Below are 24114 nucleotides of genomic sequence, written 5' to 3'. Positions count from 1 at the left end.
ATAATAGAAGATTGAAACTTTCTAGACAAACTAAACTTGATTAACTGAAAATAAAAATTAATCAAGAACCTGTTATAAACTTGTAGGTGTATTAACTACTTAATTGTATTATTTTAAAATCACTATCATGATTACTACATTAACCTTTTCTTGCGACAAGAAAGGAAGAAAAAAAATATTATAAACTACTTACCTATGTGATAAGTAAGTAGTTTATAATAATTTTTCACTAGATGAAACGACGAACTGATTATACATGTATTTGAGTTCGTTGCTTCATCTAATGAGACATAGGTATGACGAACTCAAATGTAAGTTAAAATCGTTCTCTATTTAGTTTACGGAACAAGTTAATCTACCTTTGTCATTACAATTATCTTTATAGGATAATTATTGGCTGAACGATGACGTTAAACTTACGAATACAAAATAAAAAAAAAAACGTTTTTGTAGACTGTTGCGGTTGTAGTTAGTAGAACAAAATTCCTGTAACTATCTATCTAGGATTATAGTTACGAAAATTTATTTTTTAAACACTAATTTATATTTACAATAAAGTTATCTCAAAAATTCGTGCATCCGTAACGCTTTTTACCTCTGGGTCGATTTCATTTGACGGTGTAATCCGTTTGGTCTCGATAAAATATTCATGCGTCGGACGATTGGGTCTCCCGCATAATAAAAAAAATAAAATCGTCTCGCAAACATATTATATTTATTCTACTGTATTACAATATGATTTTTTTTTCATCGCTGTCATTGTAAATTAAATACGTTGTTCACTACGACTCTATTTTATTTATTTCATTTTAAAAAATCATTGAATAGATATATCATCTATAGGATTTTTATCGAAAAATATAGCGATGTTTTTCAACATTTTCTTGATGCCAGCATCGATTATGGGTCTACCAAACTCTGTTGATATTTCTTTCCAGTTGTCATTCAGAAATATGTGCATGGAATCACCTGTCAAAAAAAGTACATATTACAACAAATGGTCATTTTTAAATTATAATTATGCTTTAATCCTATTTTACACAATTTAGAACAAACAATATTATTTTTATATTACACTAGAAAAATGAAAATAAGTATGTGATCAAAATAATATTTTTTTTTTTAATTTTTGTGTCTGTTTGTATGTTTATCCAGGTATCATGCAAAAACTACTGTACAAAATTTGGACGCGTTTTCACACTAGCTTGAAATCTAGTATGTGTTTTATCTTGATCATGATCTAAAAACGGTCTATTCAATAGATTTTCCTACTTCTGAAATCTATGCCTATGAGGTAGCGGGCAAAAAACTAGTAAAATATAAATACTTCACGTATACCTTCAATCCAGTCAACGTGAGCTAAACGCGACTCGCAACTGAGAAAGCCCCGGAATAAGTTCAATCATTTCTCCAGTTGTTTTTGTAAGTCAAACTAAAGTCAAATAAACATACTATCCACCTTCATAATACACTCTCACAACTTACGTAGCGTATTTCGCTTATTTCCTTTCTAGCAAATTAATTGTACGCAATCCTTCTATGCAAAATATTTGCATAGCTGTGTTTCAGTTTGAAGAGTGAGATAGGTATGATGTAAACTACTAGATTACTATTATATTACTAGATATAACTAATCATAATTTGCAACTCGCAAGACTTAAGACTTGTAAAGTCGCAAGGGTTCAGCAACACTCTATGACATAATGACATATTTAATGATGCAAGAGTTCTTGAGCTATTGTCACCGTTTATTATCAGACGAGTAGTTAACTTAATTGTAAAATAAAAAATAATTTTAAATGAGTAAAGTGTGTAATGTTTTTATATCATAGAAAACCTGGAATGGTAAATAATCCAATGGCCCAACTGATTGTAAATGGTTTTTTTTTATACCACTGAGGTGGCAAACAAGCATACAGCCCAGCTGATGGTAAGCGGTTACCATAGCCTATGAACGCCTGCAATACCAGAGGTATTACGCGCGCGTTGCCGACCCTGAAGAAACCTCTTTACCCCCCTTTTGAAGAACCCCATGCTGTAGTCTGTCGGGAAAACCTCGGCAGGGAGCTCATTCCATAACCTGTCACCTTTAAATATAAAGGCAAGTTGCTTCATTGGACACCATAAAATATACTGTAATGTCCATGTTATCACTCTTGTATTACCATTTTTGTAGACTATGGTGTTATATTCTCGTACCCCGTAATTTCACTGCTTTGTCCTCCCCTTCAAACCGAAACACAGGCATACAAATAGTCACTTTACAACAAAAATATGAATTAAACAAAGGTACCCACGCAGATGATATTTATACATGGAATCCTTCCAATGTTTTAAAAACTTTTAATACTTACTCAATTCCTTGTTCCCGTTAAAAAGATTCGTGAGTTCGAAGTGAGCATTCCCAAGCACCTCGAATACAAACTCATACTTCTTAGGAACAACACGATCTTTGCCGTCACTGCCTTTTTTCAGTATGTAGTTAATGAGTACTTTAAATTGAACATCCCCTTAAACAATTAATAGATTTGTATACGTTATATAGTTCTGTTTTTGTTGCGATACAACATATACATTACATTAAATAAATCTTATACAAATAACCGTGATAATTACATAGTGTTATCCAGTTCCAAACGAAGCAGTTATTATATTGTGCATATAGTATTAGCAATCGAAAAGTAAAGCAGTATGTTAATACTGTCATAGTAATAATATCTATACTATATACATGTAATAAAATTCTAAGTGGACGATGTCTGTACATATGATATTTTTAAGAAATATTAATATGAAAATTATTATTAACTCTTTAATAACAACTGAAGTCGAAACATTATTTTTTTAGAGCTTTTAGATGTCTGATGTTGTATATTTGTTTTAGCATCATGCGAAATCTATTATAATACCAAATTGAATGAGATTTTCAGAGTTGTTTTTCTGAATATTCGTATTAAAATCTTATTATATTCAGACTTAATGCGCTGGTTAAAAATTGTCTATTTTATTGTTAATCGACTTATAAAAGCCAAGCGTATGAAGTTACAGACAAAATGTATCATTTGATAACATGATAAATTATGACGATTATATGAATTTATTCTGGTAAAAAATAAATAATATATTAATAATAAATTACTAACTTAGTTTTAACTTCAGTTCTCCATCTCCAGAAATAGGCAGGATTAATATTCTACCATTAGCTTTATAGTGACCATTAAGGGTGTTATTTGAGCGAAAATTCATTTCCATAACTTTCTTCTTTGTATCCCAACTGTAAAATACTTATAATATAATAACATCATAATATAAAAATTAGGAAGAATTTCTTTAAAATTTACCTTTGCTTTTTTTGTCTTTGTTATAAAAAACAAACATCAGTACAAAATAATTCATGTCAATATTAATAATAAAATTTTAATTAAAACTGTATAATTTTGAGTGTCACAATCCGTTTAAACGTAGTACTATTATATTTAATAGTAGTACCTTGGATATTTCCAAGGCTGGTTTGGGCTTTTTAGAATCCTCTTATGGCCAGAGATTCAAGCCAAATAATGAGGTATTAATAGCATTTATGAAAATATAATAATTATGAAAGATATTGTGATGATTAGAAAAAATAAAACAGAATATTTGTCGCTGAAATTTACAAAATAAAGGGTTTCCTTAAAAGTGACTTACACAATTTGGTCAATAATGGAATTCTTGAGGCCTTTTAGATGGCCACCTTTCAAGGCAAACTGCAGACCAGACAAGTCAAATTCAATATCCTCCATTTCCATTACATCTAGAACATCTGTGCCTAACTCCGGCATACCTTCCATAAATGTTTTTAGACCATTTTGAAACGACTGAGTCAAGCATTTCGAGTCATCAAGACGGCATTTTTCGACTGGTAACACTAAAAGAGATAATGACTTTTATTGTTTCATCAACATCATATCAGATTTTAACTGTTCACTGCTGAACATAAGCTTCCTCCTATTGGCGTTTTGCCAATTATTGCCATGCCTGACAAGTGGGTTGGTAACCGCAGTTAGACTTTGGAGATGCTTTAAGGGGGACGCTGCTGCCCATTGCCCTCCCTTAGTCGCCTCTTACGACATCCACGGGAGGCCTATTCTATGCCGGGAGCACGCGGGAACGTTTTTGTTTATTCACTGTTTATTACAAAAGAATAAATTTAATGCATTGTTCTTTAAATTAAAAGCAAAGTCTATTAATCACTGGAAATACTTATGAAGATCTACTTATATGGTAAGAACATACATATCATCATTGTTATCACATTGTTTGTTAACCGTACAGCAATGGTTGGATGTGGGTAAAAAAATATAGAACACAAAGGTACAGGAATAACTGTTTAGTTAAAGTAAAACTATATATGTTTTATGTATATATAGTTTTTTACGTTCATCGTTCATCATCGGAGGTCTTTCAGAATAAGGAATAGGTGTGTATAAGGAGCACTATAGTCTTGACAGTGTATTTATTCTATAAAATCCATTTTGTTTCTAATATCTATAAGCAACGATTGGCACTTTTAATCAACTCAGCTGTCCGATTATTTGGCTTTACGAGATTAAAAAAAAATACAAATAAAACACCAACTTACCAAAACTAAGCGATGGAACTATTAAACACAGAGCAACTATTATACCTGATCGAACCAACATTGTCATATAATTCTTCTATATTATTGTTGCAATACACGCAAGTGGCTTTTGCAAAGGTAAAATCCTACTGTTATATGTCGGCAGATACTTATATTAATATACCCATTCAGTTGTAGACCATGATTTTAAATTACTTAGCAATAATTTAGAGCAATTATAAAATTACACTAACGAGCTGTAAGCTGTTATAGTACCATAAATAATAATTTACGGCGATAGAATCGCTTGAGTTATATAAAAAATAATACATATACATAAGGAAGGAAAAATGAAAAAGATAGAATAATGATTTTGCATTATATTCAAGAGTTTAATAATTATATTGACTCATATGAATATTTACTAGTGTCCTATAGCTACAGTTTGTAAGAATGAATGAATGGATGTTTGTTACCCATTCATGCAAAAACTACTGAACAGATTTGAATGAAATTTGGTACATGAAAAGGTTATATTCTGTAACTTAGAACACAGAATACTTTATATACTGATTTACTTAGATGAAGTCGCAGGATACAGCTTAATACGGCTTAACCAGCCGTTATGAAATGTATGACACGCAATATTCGGAATGGAGAAGGACATAGACCACTTTTTATTTTAATTAGTCAATACATCCCGATCAGGCGACCGGAGTCGCAGCTAAAAGCTAGTAACTTATAACATTAATTTAAGCAATCTCGCAAGGTGGTCTTCTGTTTTTCAAAACCTCTTGTACTCTTTTATTTTACCAGCTATTATTATGTATCTATTAAACAACAGATAAATACATACTATAAAAAAAATCATCGTACTTAGAAATTTTTTTTTTACAACTTAGAATGGCAAACAAGCTGACGGCCCACCTGATGGAAAGTGGTAACCGTCGCCTATAGACATGAGCAGTACCATGGACATAACAGAGTATACTGTTTCGCCCATGATACCCCCATGCGTTGCCATTCCTGAGGACTCAGGTGTTATTCCTCTGTACCCTGTAAATTCACGCCATATCCCACCCTTCAAACCGAAACACAGCCATGCAAACACAACTGCTTCACGGTAGAAACACGAATGGGACAGAGGTGCCCAAGCAATCGACTTTTATACAAAATATCCCTCTGGTGATTGTGAGTGGTGAGAAAATGAAAAAAGCATCATTTCACTCTTTATTTTTGTGGTATTACTAAAAAAATACCTACTAGATATGTAAAGCAATTCCATTCTAGGAATATTGTTAGCTATTTGCATTTATAAATTACGATTTCGCAATGTATAATGCATTTGTTGCACTTTGTCGTCCTTTAAGACGTTATATTATTCATGCATACTTCGTTTGTACACGTGTATTACAAACTAATTCAAAATACAAAATGCCAACTAATTGGGATTTCTATTTTCTACTTAAACTGAGAATCTTTTACTGACCTGGGTGTTATTTTGTTGAAGTCCATATCACTGGTTATTTGATTAAAATTATTTTTTAAATTTTTTTTTTTACTATATTTTCTTTGTACACATACTAATGGTAGCAGGATTAAAATAAGTAATTCTAACCAAATAACCAGTGAAAGAAAATCTCACATCCTATAATTTTTATTTAATCAAATACCAAATTCTACTCTGATATATTGTGAATAGTTGGTGAAGTATTTTTTATCCACAACACCAAAAAAGGAATAGTAAACAAAAACTATAGTTAGTTAACTATCTCCATGAGTAAAACAAAAAATAAACAAATAAATTTTGCTATACAAACTAAAAAAGAAAAAAAAGAAAAATTACTGTCCTGCTTATTTTTTTAATCTACTGCTTGCTGTGATGAATAAAAAAGTCAGAGAAATTGATCGCTTGCTATTTTCAAATAACAGTTTAATTTAAAACATACAATACTAAAACGACATTTTAAGCATAGATCAACATTACTATGCGGGAGTAGATCTGTTATAGTATAGAGCAGCATGTTTCTAGGAGTAGCTTCCATCCACGAGTATGATGAAGTACTCTTTCTCAAAAATCATAATAGTATTATGATTTTTTTTAAATTTTAAAATATATGATTATGCATAACAGACCGGTTTAATATTTTGTCATTTAAGTATATATTCATCAATGTCATTAGTACTCGTAATCACTTATTACTTTTTTACAATAAATTAAATAAAAGCTAAACCAAGTTTTGTTAAAATTATCACTGATATGCTCTCTAAATGAAATTATTATAATGATTGTATTTTAATGCAATTTAGAATTACAAACAAGGTGACAGTCCACCTGATGGAAAGTGGTAACCGTTGCCTATAACAATACCATACAAATAACAGAGTATACTGTGTCACCTACAATACCCTGCCATTTCTGAGGATCAGTGTTATTGCTATTGGAAATCAGCAGATTGTTAAATGGTTATGTCAAGTATTCGTTTGTATGTATATATTTTTATCTAGTTGTATGTATAGATTTTTTCTCATCCAGCCCTTAGATAGTAGTAGTAGAATACTAAATAGCTAATTATTGTTTTACCATAGTTAGATTTATACTGCATGATGATAAGTGGTTATTAATACTATGAACGCTTGCACTGATATTGGTTTTGCATTGTCTATCCTGAAAAAAAAAAAACAACAATACCCATTTCATGGAGAACCCCAGGCAGTAGACTCTTGGGAAACCTATTATAAAATATTAAAAGCAATTTCCTAAAATATATTAAGTACAGTCATTAATACTCTCCGCCTACGTTTAATCACATTTCGTATATAATGTCAATTACTGATAAGTAAAAATAAAACAACTTTTCTATTGTTAATATTTTATTATAAATTACATAACTAAAGTCAAAACTCCGTAGTCACCATTTGTCCTCCATATCACATAATAATACTAGATTTAACTTCCTAAACAATTTGGAGACAGTTTAAAAAACTTTAAATTTGTACTAACGATTATATAAACTATAACATTTACTGTAAAATATATATTTCAGTAGTAATACAGTTTATATTCAATTTCAGTCTTTTAATATTGGATGTATAATATATTATATATTCCCCAATTTGTTCCTTATTACTTATGACACGTCTAAAATGTTAACATAAAACTACATTAAACATAAGACAGTCATAATTATAAATTAAAAACTAAGAATAATGCAAACATTATTCTTTTATCACATTTCTATTACGTCTTCCATAGGACGTGATTTAAAAAAGGTTTTGATGACTGCAAATATTTTAGCATTAGGTATATCAAGCATCGGTGTGCCGAACTCTTGTACTAGGACTTTCCAATTCTCATTCATAAAGTTGTGCATTGTGTCACCTGTGAACAAAGGAAGTATATTATATTTGGTTTGTTCAAATATTTACATACGAGAACGTATCGACAATCAAAATGAATTCATAACATATTCATCGAGTTTCTGCCTTTATCCTATATCATTTGGGGTCGGCGTAATATGTTTTTCTCGGCCATTCATCTCCATTTGCAGTCATAACATAAACTCTTTATTGTACACACTACAGACGTATGCTTAGAATATATACAAATGTATATACAAAACTTGCGACTATAAAGCAGGCATTATCGCTTAAAGCAAGCCCTTATAGACAATTTCACTTAAAGTATATATATTAATTATGCTACAAAGAAAATGTAAGTAAGTAGGCATCGCAATATTCACTTTCACCATTTACAGCCATATTACAATCTTTCACAGAGTCCATGCATCTCTTTTGGAGTTTCCTCTTCTCCAACTTTTCTCTTTATAAAAATTTTCCTCGAAGTTTAACGAATACTTGAAAATATATATTAGCTTAATTGGTTTAATCGGTTTCGAGTATATACTTTGCAAAATATTTAGAAATTCATTTAGAAATTTCAGTAACGTAACGTAATTTAAAACGTATTTACAGTACTACAAGACATAATTAATAACAAGTACCTATAGAATAAACCGCACCTTCTAATTCAAAAGACCTCACACAAGTAAGATTATGTTTCTTTAATACAATTAGGCGCGTGTAGGTTTAAATCACTGCTAATTTCTCTATTAACACAATATTTAATCTACGTATTACTAAGCCAAACGCTTTAGAACTATATTACCAGAATCGATAACTATATGAATTATTAAATCTATTTTGAAGTAGGTGCGTATGTGTTTAATATACAATAACGACGGGAGGGGGGGGGGGAAGGGATTGTTAGCAATGGAATTTGACAACCCCATTGCTAGCAATATGCCCTATTCCGACCCTAGGTCGACCTCCAAGTGGTTCCCCCTGGAAACCATCGTAAACAATTCTTTTTTTTTTTATGCAACTTAGAATGACAAACAAGCTGACGGCCCACCTGATGGAAAGTGGTAACCGTCGCCTATAGACATGAGCAGTACCATGGACATAGCAGACTATACTGTTTCACCCATGATACCCCCCATGCGTTGCCATTCCTGAGGACTCAGGTGTTATTCCTCTGTACCCTGTAAATTCACGCCATTCTTATTGAATTCGTCATGATGGGCTAACTGACCTTCTACATCCTCACCTATCATCTTTTACTGGTGCCCCGCCGGTATATACCGATAGCGCGGGTGGAGTTACCATTCCATTATCACTCATAAAAAATGTTCATAATGGTGGGGGGGAGGGTTGTTAGTAATGCAGACTACCAGTCCCATTGCTATCAATATACCCTGTCAGGTCAACCTCCATGTGGTCCGCCCCTTGAAACCATCGTGCTGAATTCCAGGTGTATTCATCACGATGGGCTAAATAGCCTGCCTTTTCATCCTCACTTATTATCTCCCACTGGTGCCCCACTAGCGTATACCGTTACGCGTCGGGGTCACCATTCCATTATCATCTATTAAAAAAAAAATATAATAACATATATTTTATGCTGCTCGTACTAATTATAGTACAAGATAGGTACGTAACGATTTATGAAAATTAAGATTATTATTCATTTTCCAAAATGTTTGAATAAGTTTATTTCAGCGCGATACAATATGACACGATCATATTGTCACTATATTATAGGAAAGTAAACTATATGTAATTTTATAAACATATTTTTAATTTTAAATGATTCTCACAACTTATTTTTATCAATAACATCGTACCATACCATTTGGAGTCTTCAAGTTAATATTTTAAAAGGTGTTTAAAAATAATAAGATCTTATAATAAACATTGTAACATACTATTTTATCCAAGAAAACTATTCTTTTTACTTGAATTTGTTATATTGTCTCGGTTCCCGAATGATTACATCTTCAATGACATACTATTATGAACTTTTCGTGTTAATTTAGAAAGAAAAAAGTCAAAACTAATATTATAAAGTATAAAGTTCACTCGAGGTTTGCTGAAAAAGAACTCTTACAGAGTTAAACTCGCCTGTTATATATATTTATTTAAAATAAATTATAACAATGTAATTTTTGTGTACAATAAGGTATAAATAAATAAATAAAAGTTTCTTATGGCAAACTACAGACGAGGCATAGTAATGACGAATATTATAAAAAGTAAAGATTTGATATATTGTTTGTAATGGATAAACTAAAAAAATACTTAATCTTACCTAATTTAAAAAAATCCTTCACCTTGAGAAAGCTACATTATTAACGATTAATATACGAAAAAATACAAGCTGTGTAGTACTTTCTTTTATAATTTACTAATTTATTTTTCTACCAATCTACCCGTGTGAAGTTGGGGCGTGACGCTAGTGTTTTACCAAGAGTTTCCTCTTTACTTAAATGCGCTATTTCCATTTTGAATCTAAATTATATCGTAATCATCCCGTCTCCCGAAAATTTCCTCAGTCAATTCTATTACATCACCAAATCAAATAAACTTAGAGCAGTAAACACATTTAAATCTTACTTACTCAGCTGTTTGTTTCCGTTGAATAAATTAGTTAGACGAAAATTCGCATTGGTTTTTACATCGTATTTGTATTTGTAACTCTTGACCTCAATGAAATCCTTGCCATCTGAATTTTTCCTAATCTCAAACGGCATAATCATTTCTATGACAAGATTCTCTGAAAAACAAGTATTTACTAATTAATTTATTCAGAATAACAAATAATTACATATTGAAAATAGTATTTACAAAATATTATATAGAATATATATTACTGAATGTGTTAAGTATTTACATCACTTACGACGTTTATTCTCATATTACTAAAAAAAAATACAATACAAACTAGGAGTACCCTTATAAAGTATGTAGAAAAATAGTATCGTACTATGAAAATTCATTAATTTTATTAATACTCTCCGGTAATCTGAAGTACTGTAATAACGTACAGATGAACTTATTATTTTCCTAATGATAAGAAAATATTCACATAAGTATATTTGTTTTCAATTATATTATGTATGTTTGAAAATTTGATTATACCAGTTAATTTAATCTGTTTTCTTACATACAGTATTCGGTTCAACAGTTGCTGGATGTGATGGTAAGTCGAGCTTTTTTTTTTATTTGTCCTTATATTTTCTTTTTTTGGAAATCAATTAACAATGTTACTAATAGAACAAGAATGTCAATTATTTCAATTTTATACTATATATTAATAAATACAAAAAGTAAATAGTTATACATACTTAATTTTATGGTAGTCTGTCCATCACCATTTATAGGTAAAATAAGGAGTCTCCCTGATGCTTTGTAATGTCCATTCATTACAACATCTGCATGAAACACGAGGGTAATCAGCTTCTTAGCTATATCAATGCTGAATAAAATAATAAAGAAAATTAAAAAATTGTATTATTGATGGCGCTATTTAGAGTCATTGACATAAAGTAATTTTTAAGTAATTAAATAGCCTTGGATATGTCACACAACGTCATCTAGTTTCAAACAAAATGAAGTTTATTGTACAGATACTAGACGGCTCACACATATATATAGTATACAGTAAATACCGTAAATTTTATAGTTAATACCTTTATAAATATTGTGAGCAAGGATGGACTTATCTCTGACAGAAATCTCTTGCAGGCAATACAGTTAGAGAGCCAATACAGTTGGAAAGTATATCGTCAGCGGCAGCGAATACGAATAACTATTAATACTAATCAATACATAAATAAATATACCAATAAATAGTTACATGAAATATTAATATATATTTGAATATTACATAAATATGTTTACTACAAATAAACATAATACCTACCTGTTTACATAACTACACTACCTACATTACAAATTTAGTTTAAAGATTTTAAGAATTTACAGTTAAATTAGAAAAATGAAAAATAAAGATTATGACTGAAACAAAAGAATTTTTTTTTTTTTAACTTTTTCTTGAAAGAGATAATAGAAGGACTTCTCTAGTGAGAAGGGAGTTTATTCTGTAATTGAGCAACTCGATACGAGAAGGATTTTCTCATAAAATGTCCTACATAAAGAAAGTTCGAGCATCTTAAACTGGCCCTGACAGGAGTGTTTAGAATGGACTGGTGGTGGTAATAAATTACACCAGGAACGGAGGTACGTTGAATAACTGGGATCATTAAGTATGTTATAAAGGAAAGATAGAATGGGCATATCACGTCATAGTCGGATAAGAAGCCACTTTAACGGGTTGCGAAAGACAGAGACGTAATCGTATTTGCAAAGACGTAATATAAACTTAGATTTTTTTAATTGTTCCTTATTTAAAAAGTCCTCAGTTACATCCAAAAACAGACGTCGGTATAGTCAAGTATCGGAAGTTGAAGATTTTGCGAGCATGATTTTGGTATTTACCATACGAAAGAATTGGAGTCGCTTGAGAGAGTGAAATGAAAAGTGCATGCGTCTACTGAGTTATGAGATCTATATGACATGCCCAAGACAGAATGCTGTCTACTATGAGGCTAAAGTTTTCAACCTTCTCGATATATGCCACAGGGCCTCCATCATAGTAAAGTGGTGGTAACTCGGACCGATTTAACCTACAACGCAGCTTGCTGCTGCCAATAATGACGGCTTGCGATTTAACAGGGTCCACGATTGTATTGCAGATAATTTAGTATTTAAGGCAGCAATGGGATCGAATGACTCAAACAGAGCGAAATGTCTGTAAAGTTGTAGATCATCCGCAGATGATAGGGAGAATTAATGATACGAGAAATATTGTTTATAAAATTTGAAAAGAATAAAAGGAAAGCATCCCACCTTGAAAAATAATTGAAAGGTAAAATAGGTGGATAGAATAGTTCAGAGTAGCAGAAGTTTTTGGTTAAGGTTCATATAAATCTAACTCGTTTCGTAACGAGGACATTATTCTGGGACAAACTTTGTTTGAAGATTTTAAAGCTGTCAGCCTGCCTTACTCCTGTAAGAAGTTTCACAAAGAACTTTCGGGAGTTATTAGTTTCTGAAATGTTTTAACCACATATGTTTGAAACAAAACACGGCCTATTTTGTTTTATCTATACTTAAAGGATTTTTTTTTTATTTATATTGAGTTAAAAGGTATAAATCGACATTACAAATCAATTATTACTATTGATAGATAAAGATTTGAAGGAAATACATTCAAACAAGTATTTTCTGAACATATTGTAATTATTATATTCAAAATTAATACTGTAGATGTTCATTTATTCATATTTGTGACTTTTAATTGAAATAATTAACTATTCACGAACCCTGCTATTCTGCATGAATTTAGTTATGCCTCTAACGAAGATTTCGTATAATTCATCTCACAGACATAGACTTAAAAAATGTCGGGAAGTGCCATATGGATAGAAATAAAAAATAGCATATTTTATACATACTTTATAAAATATGTAGGAATATATTATATACATAAGACATTCAAAATAGACACATTTGCAGCAATTAGGTCTCTATTCAAATGTAAATCTCTGATCCGTATATTTTCCAAACGGCGATACAAATAACAAGATAGTTGCATAAGAATAATTTTCAACCGATTTCAAAAAGAAGGAGGTTCTCAATTCGGTTACATTTTTTTATGTTTATTACCTTATAAGTCCGTCAGTTATAAACCGTTTTGTATTTTTTTTTCTTTTTTATCTTGATACTTTAGACTTTGATTTTATAAATTGGTCTCTTAATTTTTTTTTTAGTAAATCGATTTAGCTTTTAAATCAAAATTACTGATTTTGCCAGAAATGAAGTCGGGTTTTTTGTAGAAAACAATTTTAAATTATCATTTAAAGATAAATATGATTTCATTGTTATTAAGATTTTAGAAGGTTAAGAAAGTATAATTTTTATAAGGTTTTTCAATGTTTTCAAAGAAGCGTTATATCATATAATGTTATATATATAGTGTGTTCTACGATCACTATCTGCTGCCAGACCGAGCAATCTTGTCTTTTCTAAAACTTTATTACATGTATATCTATGAATTGTATACATTCATACATACATATGATTATCACGTACGTTACTCGTTAGAGACATTTGCGTAATCAATCAAATTCGTTTAGTTATGAACGTAGTGTAACCAGTTGCTTTAATTTACTTTCCACGATTTTTTTTTAACTTCATTTACAGAATGAAAATAATTTTATTGAAACATGAATTGTTTGTCACTGTGAGTGTTTTGCGATGAAAATACATTTATAAGATAATTTAAAAAAAGGATAGCCCCCAATTCGTTCATATTTTTTTGTGTAACCATATTACGCGCTTATTATATCGCTAATTGTAGAACGATTTTTATGTTTCTTTTTTATTTAAGGTGTTGGTATTTCTTTTACTATTAAAATTTAATTATTATATTTAAGCATTTGGATATTTTTTCATAGAAACTCCATAGTCAGATAACATTTTAGTGAAGTCAGGAGAGAAAACAAATAATGTTATGATATTGATATATTGGTCATTGCTACTCGAGATCCGTCAAACTTTTCGAGCTGCTCCCTCGAGATGAGAAAATAAATGAAGCAAATATTTGTGTCCATGAAAGACAATCCCATGAGCCCAAGTAGGTACGTTTTTGTTGGCCTCTGTAGAACTGCTTAGAGTCAGCATAAAAAATAATATGAACATATATAGATTTCCAAAACCTGAAAACTAGTACGCAAATAAAATAGCGTTAATATCGTATAAGGTCAAAAGTAATGCCATCTTGGTAAACAATCTGACGGCTTACCTGACTAAAAGTGGTAACCGTCGCCTATAGACATGGTAGTACCATGGAGATAACAGAGTATGGTGTGACAACAATAATACTCTTTATGCGTTTTCATTCCTGAGAACTAAGGAGATGTTGAAACTAAAGTGCATTCACTTTTTATGTATTATATTTTTTGTTTTATATGTCACAGATTAGAATGAATAAATTTAGAAGAAATATAATATAAAGGTATGAAAAGGAAGTTTGTACTAGTGTCGGCGATAATAAGGAATATTGTATAAATATAATAATAATAAGGAATTGTATGATATACAATAGAATATGTAAAAAATGTAAGCTTTTGACTATCTTAATGACTTTTGGTGCTGACGTTCCAAAATAAATTATTTTTACCCAACTGTGCAAGAAAGGAAGTTAATGTTTTTCATGTATATGTGCACGTATGTATTTTCGCATTTTTGGCGCAACATGTAAAGATGACTGTAAATGGACAAGCAAATTAAGTCAATTATTAAATACGCTGATAGGGCACCAGTGAAGGATGATAGACGAGGATGAAACAGGTCAGTTAGCCCATCGTGACGAATTCAACGAGAATTGTTCACAATAGTTTCCAGGGGAACCACGCGGAGGTTGACCTGATAGGGCATATTGCTAGCAATGGGGCTGTCAAACTCCATTGCTAACAATCCCTTTCGCCCAGAATACACCGTTATGTCCATGGTACTAATGAGTACAATTCAATGCCACTTCTAAAAGCTACGATAGTATGCCTTTGTATCTTGTAATTTGAAGGTCAAAGAGAATATTAAACAACTACACTATAGGCAAAACAACCAAAGTCACTGACATAGATCGATAAACGCAATGTAGAACGGACCCCACCCCCCACTAGATGAAGTGACAACCTCAAATGCATTGCAAGGAGTCAGTGTATACAGATGGCTTAGGATTGTTCTTTATGGCCGTCTATGGGGGAGGCCTGTGTTCGGCAGTAGACCGATAATGGCTGAGATAATAATGATGATGACTAGCATGGTCGTTAAAAAATATAAACTATATTAATTTTATAAACAGAAAAAGATTAGTTTTTTTTTTGTTGATTTGTTTGTAAAGGATAAACTTAAAAACTTCTCAAACAATTTTCAAAAGTTTTCCACCTATAGACAGTTACTTTACCATTAGAAAATAATTAATTATTATTAGAAAATAACATAGACTATTTTCTTTTTTCTTTTTTAAATTAAGATCCTTACGAATATTACAATAATATAACCCAAAGTATCAAAATTTGCCTAATAAAGCTAATCATTATCATCATCATTATACTAGCCTTTAACTATCCACTGCTGAACATAAGCCTTCCACTTGAGGGGTTTTACCAGTAGTTTCCATGCTTGGCAGACGAATTAGCAATCGCAGTTAGGCTTTAGATATGTTTTAAGAGGGACGTTGCTGCCCATTCCTCGCTCTTCCTTAGTCGCCTCTTACAAGACCCACGGGAAAAGAAGGGGTGGCCTATTTTATGCCGGGATCATACGGCGAAATTAAAGCTAATATACAATATTAATTTATCTATCTATCCATGCGAAGCCAAGCTTGACCGCTAGTAATGTATAACTTTATTAATTGTAATTATATTTGAACTCATACATACATACAATAAAAGGGTATTTTAATTCATGCACTTACATTAAATTAAGTAATATTCAAATAATAATATAATATTAATACTTTCGACTTGATTTATCACTTTAAGAATGATGTAGATTCCTAGAGTAAAGCTATTAAGGCGCTGTTCCACACAATGTTTTATTTAATATATGAGGAGACAGATAATTATTTTCTTACGCGTTTAATGGAACATTAGATAACTGACCTCAGCTTATCGATTATTGCCCCCTTGAGTCCTTTTATGTGCGCATCCTTAATACCCAACTTAAGTCCCGCAAGGTCCACCTTGATTTTATCTATATCCATTATATCTAATGGCTCCAAGTTCATTTCCGGTATACCAACCGCCATTGCCGGAAGTGCAGACTGCGCAGATGTCATTAGACATGCGGTATCCGATATTTTGCATTTGTGAATAGGCGGGACTGCAAAGAAAAAATATATTATTAAACACATTCTTAATTAATAATTCATGTGCATTCAATAGATACATAACCATTTTTATATGTCGTATAATGAGGGATAAAATACACTAGCTTTTAAGAGCATAACTGTGTAAACCGCATCCAATTTGTTGTAATAATTTTTACGTAGTACTGAAACAAACATACAGACAGACATAAAAAAAAAACTTAAAAATATAGTTATGGCTTATATACAAGAGGAAATTGAAATAATTGGAATCCTTTTTAAAGAATGTTCTACAATTGAAAGTGATCATTTTTTCTAAATATAAAAAAAATGCCACAAAATGCAAGCCTACGTCAACTACTCTTGTCAAACTAATATACATATTTTTTTATCCATGTTTCGAGTATTAATATAAACAAAATTTCTAATATATTTGAGAAAAACTACATTATAACTCTTAGGTTTTACTCTACGTAAAAGAGCATTAACTAAACAATGAAATTAAAACTTCAGTTTCATAGACAAGATTGTATTAGTTACTGTTATGCAATAAACAGGTTAGGTTATATGGCGAAACAGAAATCACCTTATAAAAATAGCGGATAATTAATGTAAATGAAATAATAATCTTAATTTGTCATAAACTTTGTTTAATATTACAAAAAAAAAGTAATTACACAATTTTAATTGTTCTTCAAGATAAATTATTCAGCATTATGCACAACTATTGTACCTATCTTTAATAAGTGTTCAAGAATAGGTCTATTGTGTGTCACGTAATAACTATGGTTATTTGCAACTAACATTTTAACTTTGAGTATAGACTAGTCACTCTTATTCAATTATTAGTCGAATCCCATGGCTTTATCCGCGTGAATCTGTATATAAAGTATCATAAGTGTTAAGCCAAGATATAACCTACCAGTGTACCAAATTTCATTCAAATCTGTTTAGTATTATAGCTTTTAATTGAAAAAGTAACAATGGTCTATCTAAATGGGTGGACTATTGTTATTAACTTTCGTATTTATATTATTTAGATGGAGTCGCCCTTTCAATAATTAGTCTAGTGGTATAATACCCTGTTTCATTGATTCTAAGTTCCAATCTAGCGAACACAATATTTTTTTGTGTAACTTTCCAATAACAAATATAAAGGATAATGAACTAAATTAATTCTAGTAACGACAGTAGACTATGTTTCTGTGTGTATGTTTAGTTTTTAAATCAAAATAAATGGTTTTGTCACGATTGATATTGTTGTTTTCTTTTTTTTTATATGAAACAAAGTCATAAATCATCTTACAAGTAGTAATGTAAATGTACATTTGAAGCCCTTATTCTCATCCAATTAAAGGTTTATTTTTACGTTAGTTTGCGACTACTATCAAAATAAAGTGATTGTTATTTATTTTGTTTCAATAAATACCATTTGAAATGTTACAAACATGTCCCAATGTGAGAATCAAACTAACGAATAAGAAGTGACTCATTCCTCGTCACATCGTCGGCAGTCAGGTACCTATAGTCAACGGTCAAGGTACAGTCATATGTAATAAAGTTTGTACCAAATAGACTATTATGGTGACTGTTACTGACTTCCAAGCCAGATTTTACAAGTTTTTTTTTTGTTTTTACACTTAAATGGATAGAATACGTGCCTTGCATTTGTAATGCGATATTTATAATATTTCATTTTTTGTAAAACTACTATTTCATGTAATTTAAGTATTTTTATAACATAAGAGGCAAAAGAGCATGCGACTCACTGTTGATATGTGAATACCGCCTCCATAGCAACATCAGAGAAATTTCAGATGTTTGCCGGCCTTTTAGGAAGGAATATGCTATATTTTTCAAGATCCCAAATATTTTTTTAATCTTTTTCTATACAACTTAGGATGGCAAACAAGCTGACGGCCCTCTTGATGGAAAGTGGTAACCGTTGCTTATACACATGAGCAGTACCATGACCATAACAGAGTATACTGTTTCACCCATATTACTTCTCATACGTTGCCATTCCTGAAGATTCAGGTATCATTCCTCTGTATCGTGTAAATTCACTACCATACCTACCCTTCAAGTTGAAACACAGCCATGCAAGCACAACTACTTCACGGTAAAAACACGAATAGGACAGAGGTGCCCAAGCAAACGACTTTTGAACGAAATCTCCCTCTGGTATATGTATCTATATATTGTATCTATTTGGAAATATTTCTACAGGGAATTGATTCTATATTATGGTTGTGGGTGGAAGAAAGTGTCTACAGGTGGAGGACCGCTACTCATCTAGATGGTCTGTACATCCTAAGGTTCCAACCTTAGGATGTGGCGAATTGTACGCTGATAAAATTTAGCAGCCGCTATTGATTCGAATAATTCCTCTGAATATTCTTAAGCAAAAAACAAACTAGTTTGAAGGAATTACTTGATAATATAATTTAATATATCTAATTAAAATGTAATATAATTCGACTTTAGATTCGACTGAGACTCGGAAGACTTGAAGTTTGTTAAAAACAAATATTTTGAAAAAGTAAATGTACCTGTCTTAGTTGGAAAATTAAAAATAATATAACATTAACATAATGCAAAAATAAGTTTGTTTGTTCGTTTGTTCATTTGCTAGCTCATAGCGCTTAACGAATCACTATGAAATTTGGTATACTTACACATACTACATAAGTTACTTTTTATCCCAGTTATCTAAATGACCAAAAATAGTCGCGAATAAAAGCTAGTATTATTTATATATTTTCATTAAGCTCCAATCACGGATGTTCGCATATTTCTAATGTAATATACCTACTTAATTACCTGTATATGAATGCATAAGAAATTAAACATATTGCACGAGATAGTTAAATATTGCATATACATTTCAAAACGTGTAGAAAATGTCAAGCGGATCTTTTTATTAGAACCAATTGTAATGAAAATTGGTAGGTAATTTGAACCCAAAAATGGTGTACGAGTTGCAGCCATAGATAACAATTAAATTATATATACATTGCTAGCAATATACCTTTCAAGTCGACCTCCACGCGGTTCCCTGTGGAAACTATCGTGGTTAATAACTAATGAATTCGTCGCGATGGGCCAACTGATCTGCTTTTATTCTCATCTATCAACTCTCACTGGTGCCCCGCCAGTATTTACCGATAGCGCAGACGGGGTCACTATTTCATTTCCATCCATTAGAAAAAAATGTAAGTGAAGTAATACGCCAAATAAATAACAATGTCTTCTTCGGCAACATCTCGCACTCACCTCAACATTACCAACACTAATGTTGTGGTAATAGACCCAACATTGAAGTGAAACACGAATTTATCACGCATTTTATAATAAATGAATGGTAACTTCGCTTGCGCTATGGGTATACGCTGGCAGGACACCAGTGAAAAAACGTAAATAATAAAGATAATAACAGGTAACTTAACCCATAATGACAAATTCACTAAGAATTAACTACAATGGTTTACAGAAGTCTCCAGGCGGAGGTCGAATTGATACGGTGTATTGTTAGTAATGGGGCTACCAGTCCCCATCACTAACAATTACATCCTACTACCAATATCCTACATTAATTATTTTTATATATTTTTGTAAATTTCACAGACCTCAGTTACTAGTTGAATTAACCAAACTAGAAGCATACATTAGTATTAGTATTAGCACATAAATTCCTTGCCATATTTACACATGAGTTGTCGTACATACCTAAAGGTTAAGCTACACACGTAACTGTATTAAAGAAACCAAATAACTTTCCCTGTAGATCATAATCGAAATACGAAAGTAATTTGAACTTTTCTTACTGCGGCTAGAATTCGAAAATGAAATTAATTTTCATATTTAAACAAGTTACTATGATACTGTACAAAAGCATATATATACATTAAAACATTTTTGAAATATTTTAATTACAAAAAAGTTATCGTAGAGAGAGTATGTTATACCTAGGTAACATTTATTCACATTTCTATTTAAGCCACTGCAAAAGGTGTGTTCTCATTTTATGAGTGTACTCGTATTTTAAGTTATATCTTCAGTAATTAAATTCTGATAATTCTTTTCTTTCTTTGGAAATTTGTAGATTTACTTTCATTATTATTATCATTTCAGCCATTAACTATCCACTGCTGAACATAAACCTCCCACTTGGGGGGTTTTACCAATAGTTACCATGTTTGGCAGGCGGATTAGCAACCGCAATTAGGCTTTGGAGATGTTTTAAGACGTCGCTGCCCATCCCTCTACCATACCCTTACATACATCCATACTTACATCACTCTTAGTCGTCTTTTACGACACTACAGGAAAGGAAGGGGTGGCCTATTCTATGCCGGGACCAATACGGCGCATGTTGATGTTAATATTTTTACAACAAGACTAAAATTAATGAAACCCCAAAGCAAAATATTAATCCATTTATCTAATTATAAATTATAACTAGACAATCTGCATATGAGAGGTATTTAAAAAAAATTACATGAGGAGCCTTAAATATAATCCAAAAGAATAATTTTTATTTTGTCTGTCTGTAGATCTGTCTATATGTTTTTTTCCGGCATCTTGCAAAAACTACTACACCAAATTAGATGCTACTTTAACAATTGTATTTCTAAAGGTCTGACTTAAAAACTGGTGTATATTTTATCTTGGCAAAATAGCTGAAAGTAGTCTATTTCATTAGTTTTCTTACTTCTGAAATCCATGCGTACAAAGTATTGGACAAAAATCAGTTTATTATATACTTAGGATTGTTTTTTTACAATTCAGGTGAAATAATAAAGACTTTATATTCTAGTATAATTAAATATAAGATCTAGAACAATCTATCATTTTGTGAAACTATTGACATACTTTTAAAATTTTTACAATATCTTGTTCGTATTAAGAATAAATGTAGTGAGATATTTTTTTGTTATTTATAAATTTACATGTTTGCAAATCACGCGTAATTAATTTTGATTAATTTTATTTTTGAATTATTTGTGTTCATCACAAGTTATTTTAAATTTAAAACAATCTAACATGGTGCATTTTTAATTCCATTATTAATAATTCAGTGAAACAAAAATAAACCTCTTCTTATCTTTTTTAAGTATATAAATATTTTATTTAATTATTTATATGATAGTACATAAAATAAGTAACATTTTGTACTATCAAAGGAAATTATCTATTAATTCTGTAGTTACAAATAAAGCATGTAGTAGACTTAATTAATTAATTAAAACAGACTTACTCTCCGCAAAAATCATCGCTAACTGTATAACAAATACGAAACTTGTTAATTGTACACTCATTTTTCTCACTGTTAATCCAATGACCGGCCGGATCGAAAGCTTATTCACTAGTCAATCGACCTCCTTAGCGTACTCATATATAAAGAGTTGCATTAGCATTGTGCGGAGTCAAGGTCGATAACACTATTTATCATAGTCATAAAATTAGACTACCTGTAAGCAAATGGGATGCGGTTATATAAATAATATAATAAATATTCCATATGTGACACATACAGCTATTGTCACCTTAATAGTTGCCTATTAATGTTACCGTGATAATTTTAATGTCAATATTACATACACATTCAAACTCGGAAATATTATTGTCGCAGGTACGGTTAAGGTAGGTAAGTTAAAGTCAACTATTTATTAACGTCATCTAAATTAAATAATAATTTTAAATGATTCTGGAATAAGTAATAAGACATAATATTTTTTTCAGAATAATTCAACATTTTTCTTTTGAAAAAAAAACACTGCGACTTGTGACAAAATTAATATTTAACCAAAAAGGTTCACTAAAAAAAATCACTATTTATTGGAAAAAGTATCGTCAAAGTTAGTTCAGTATTAGCGAGACATCGCGTAACATACACATAATACAAACGAATTAAGAACTTCTTACTTTTAAAATTTAATTTAATCATACAAATGTAAAATTTTTTTGGACAAATATCCTACTTCAATTGCTATCGATTAATACAGTACCAAGACAGAAACTAAACCCCATCTATAACAGACAGAATCATAAAAATTGGTGCAGACTACGCAGATATCGTATAATAGCTTTACAGATAAAAAAAAAATATAATAAACGCAATTTTTCCTCCTTCTTAAAGTCAGTTGAAAATTTGTTATAAACACGAAAATTAGGGTTAATTTCGACGACTTAAATTTAAATTTTGTTAATTTTCAAATAGTTTTTTTTATTTATGGAGATAAAATATCTACAAACAATCCAATCCTCTCCATTAATAATTACCTATAATTCCTCCGGTGTTAAACTGCATGTTTGTTTAACAACTGTGTTATAAAAAAAAGAAAACTACCTCCTGGTTTTTATTTAATAGATGATAATGTAATGATAATCCCGCCTCCGCTATTGAAATTCGTTAGTAGAAAACCAGTAACGAGATGAGATAGGTGAGGTAAAAAAACAGGTCAGGTGATCTTTTGTAACAAATTCTTCAAGAATTAACTATGATATATTGCTAGCAATGGAAACTAATGCCCCTATTACTAATATTTCCTTCCATAGGGGGTGGCTCCGCCATTTTATGTTAAAGTATAAATAAAATAATTGCATTTAGACGGAACGATATAAACGGTACCTACCTACTACATCGAGGGGGGGGAAGGAATAATTAGTAATGACACCCTACTAGGTCGACCTCCACCCGGTTCCCCCTGGAAACCATTGTGGTTAATTCTAGTGGATTTCGTCACGATGGTTTAACTGACTTGCTTTCATCGTCACTTATCATCCCTCACTGGTGCCCCGCCAGCGTATACCAAAAGCGCAGGCGGGATAACCATTCCATTATCACCTATTAAAAAAATTACACCAAGGGAGTAAGGATTGTTAGTAAGGGGGATTAGCAACTCTATTGCTAGCAATATACCATATCAGGTCGATATCCATGCGGTTCCCTCTACTAATCGTCGTAATTGATTTATTGTTGAATTCGTCACATTGGGCCAATTGATTTGCATTACCCTTACCTATCATCCCTCACTGGTGCTCTGCCAGTTTATATCAATAGCGCAGGCAGCATTCCGTTATCATCCATTGAAAAGAAAACCACAACTACGCCGACCCCAAATAAAGGGACAAGGGCAAGGTTGTGACGAATATAAATTGCATACCTACGTAATGATCGTTTTTTATAATTATTCTTATTTATTATATATTATAATTATTTTACATTTAAAAGTAG

The 24114-nt window shown here is 31.0% G+C and overlaps 2 protein-coding genes across 2 annotated transcripts; both read right to left on the bottom strand.

The window, feature by feature from the left end:
- Window positions 1–692: 692 nt before the first annotated feature.
- On the bottom strand, window positions 693–4778 carry LOC113509868 (circadian clock-controlled protein daywake-like). The gene is made up of 5 exons (XM_031910876.2): window positions 4619–4778; window positions 3685–3904; window positions 3144–3274; window positions 2355–2510; window positions 693–969 (listed from the first exon to the last, which is right to left on the bottom strand). The coding sequence occupies exons 1-5, from the start codon at window positions 4683–4685 to the stop codon at window positions 818–820; spliced, it is 726 nt and encodes a 241-aa protein (XP_031766736.2). The 5' UTR covers window positions 4686–4778; the 3' UTR covers window positions 693–817.
- Window positions 4779–7453: 2675 nt separating this feature from the next.
- LOC128201669 (circadian clock-controlled protein daywake-like) lies at window positions 7454–22290 on the bottom strand. The gene is made up of 5 exons (XM_052899334.1): window positions 22135–22290; window positions 16669–16888; window positions 11284–11414; window positions 10557–10712; window positions 7454–7979 (listed from the first exon to the last, which is right to left on the bottom strand). The coding sequence occupies exons 1-5, from the start codon at window positions 22193–22195 to the stop codon at window positions 7828–7830; spliced, it is 720 nt and encodes a 239-aa protein (XP_052755294.1). The 5' UTR covers window positions 22196–22290; the 3' UTR covers window positions 7454–7827.
- Window positions 22291–24114: the final 1824 nt, after the last annotated feature.

Source organism: Galleria mellonella, unplaced genomic scaffold (assembly GCF_026898425.1).
Source record: "Galleria mellonella isolate WM207_F2 unplaced genomic scaffold, CSIRO_AGI_GalMel_v1 utg57, whole genome shotgun sequence".
In the NCBI taxonomy this organism is placed as follows: domain Eukaryota; kingdom Metazoa; phylum Arthropoda; class Insecta; order Lepidoptera; family Pyralidae; genus Galleria; species Galleria mellonella.
Note: the sequence above shows the minus strand (reverse complement) of the source record. Positions and strands in the feature narration are given on the sequence as shown.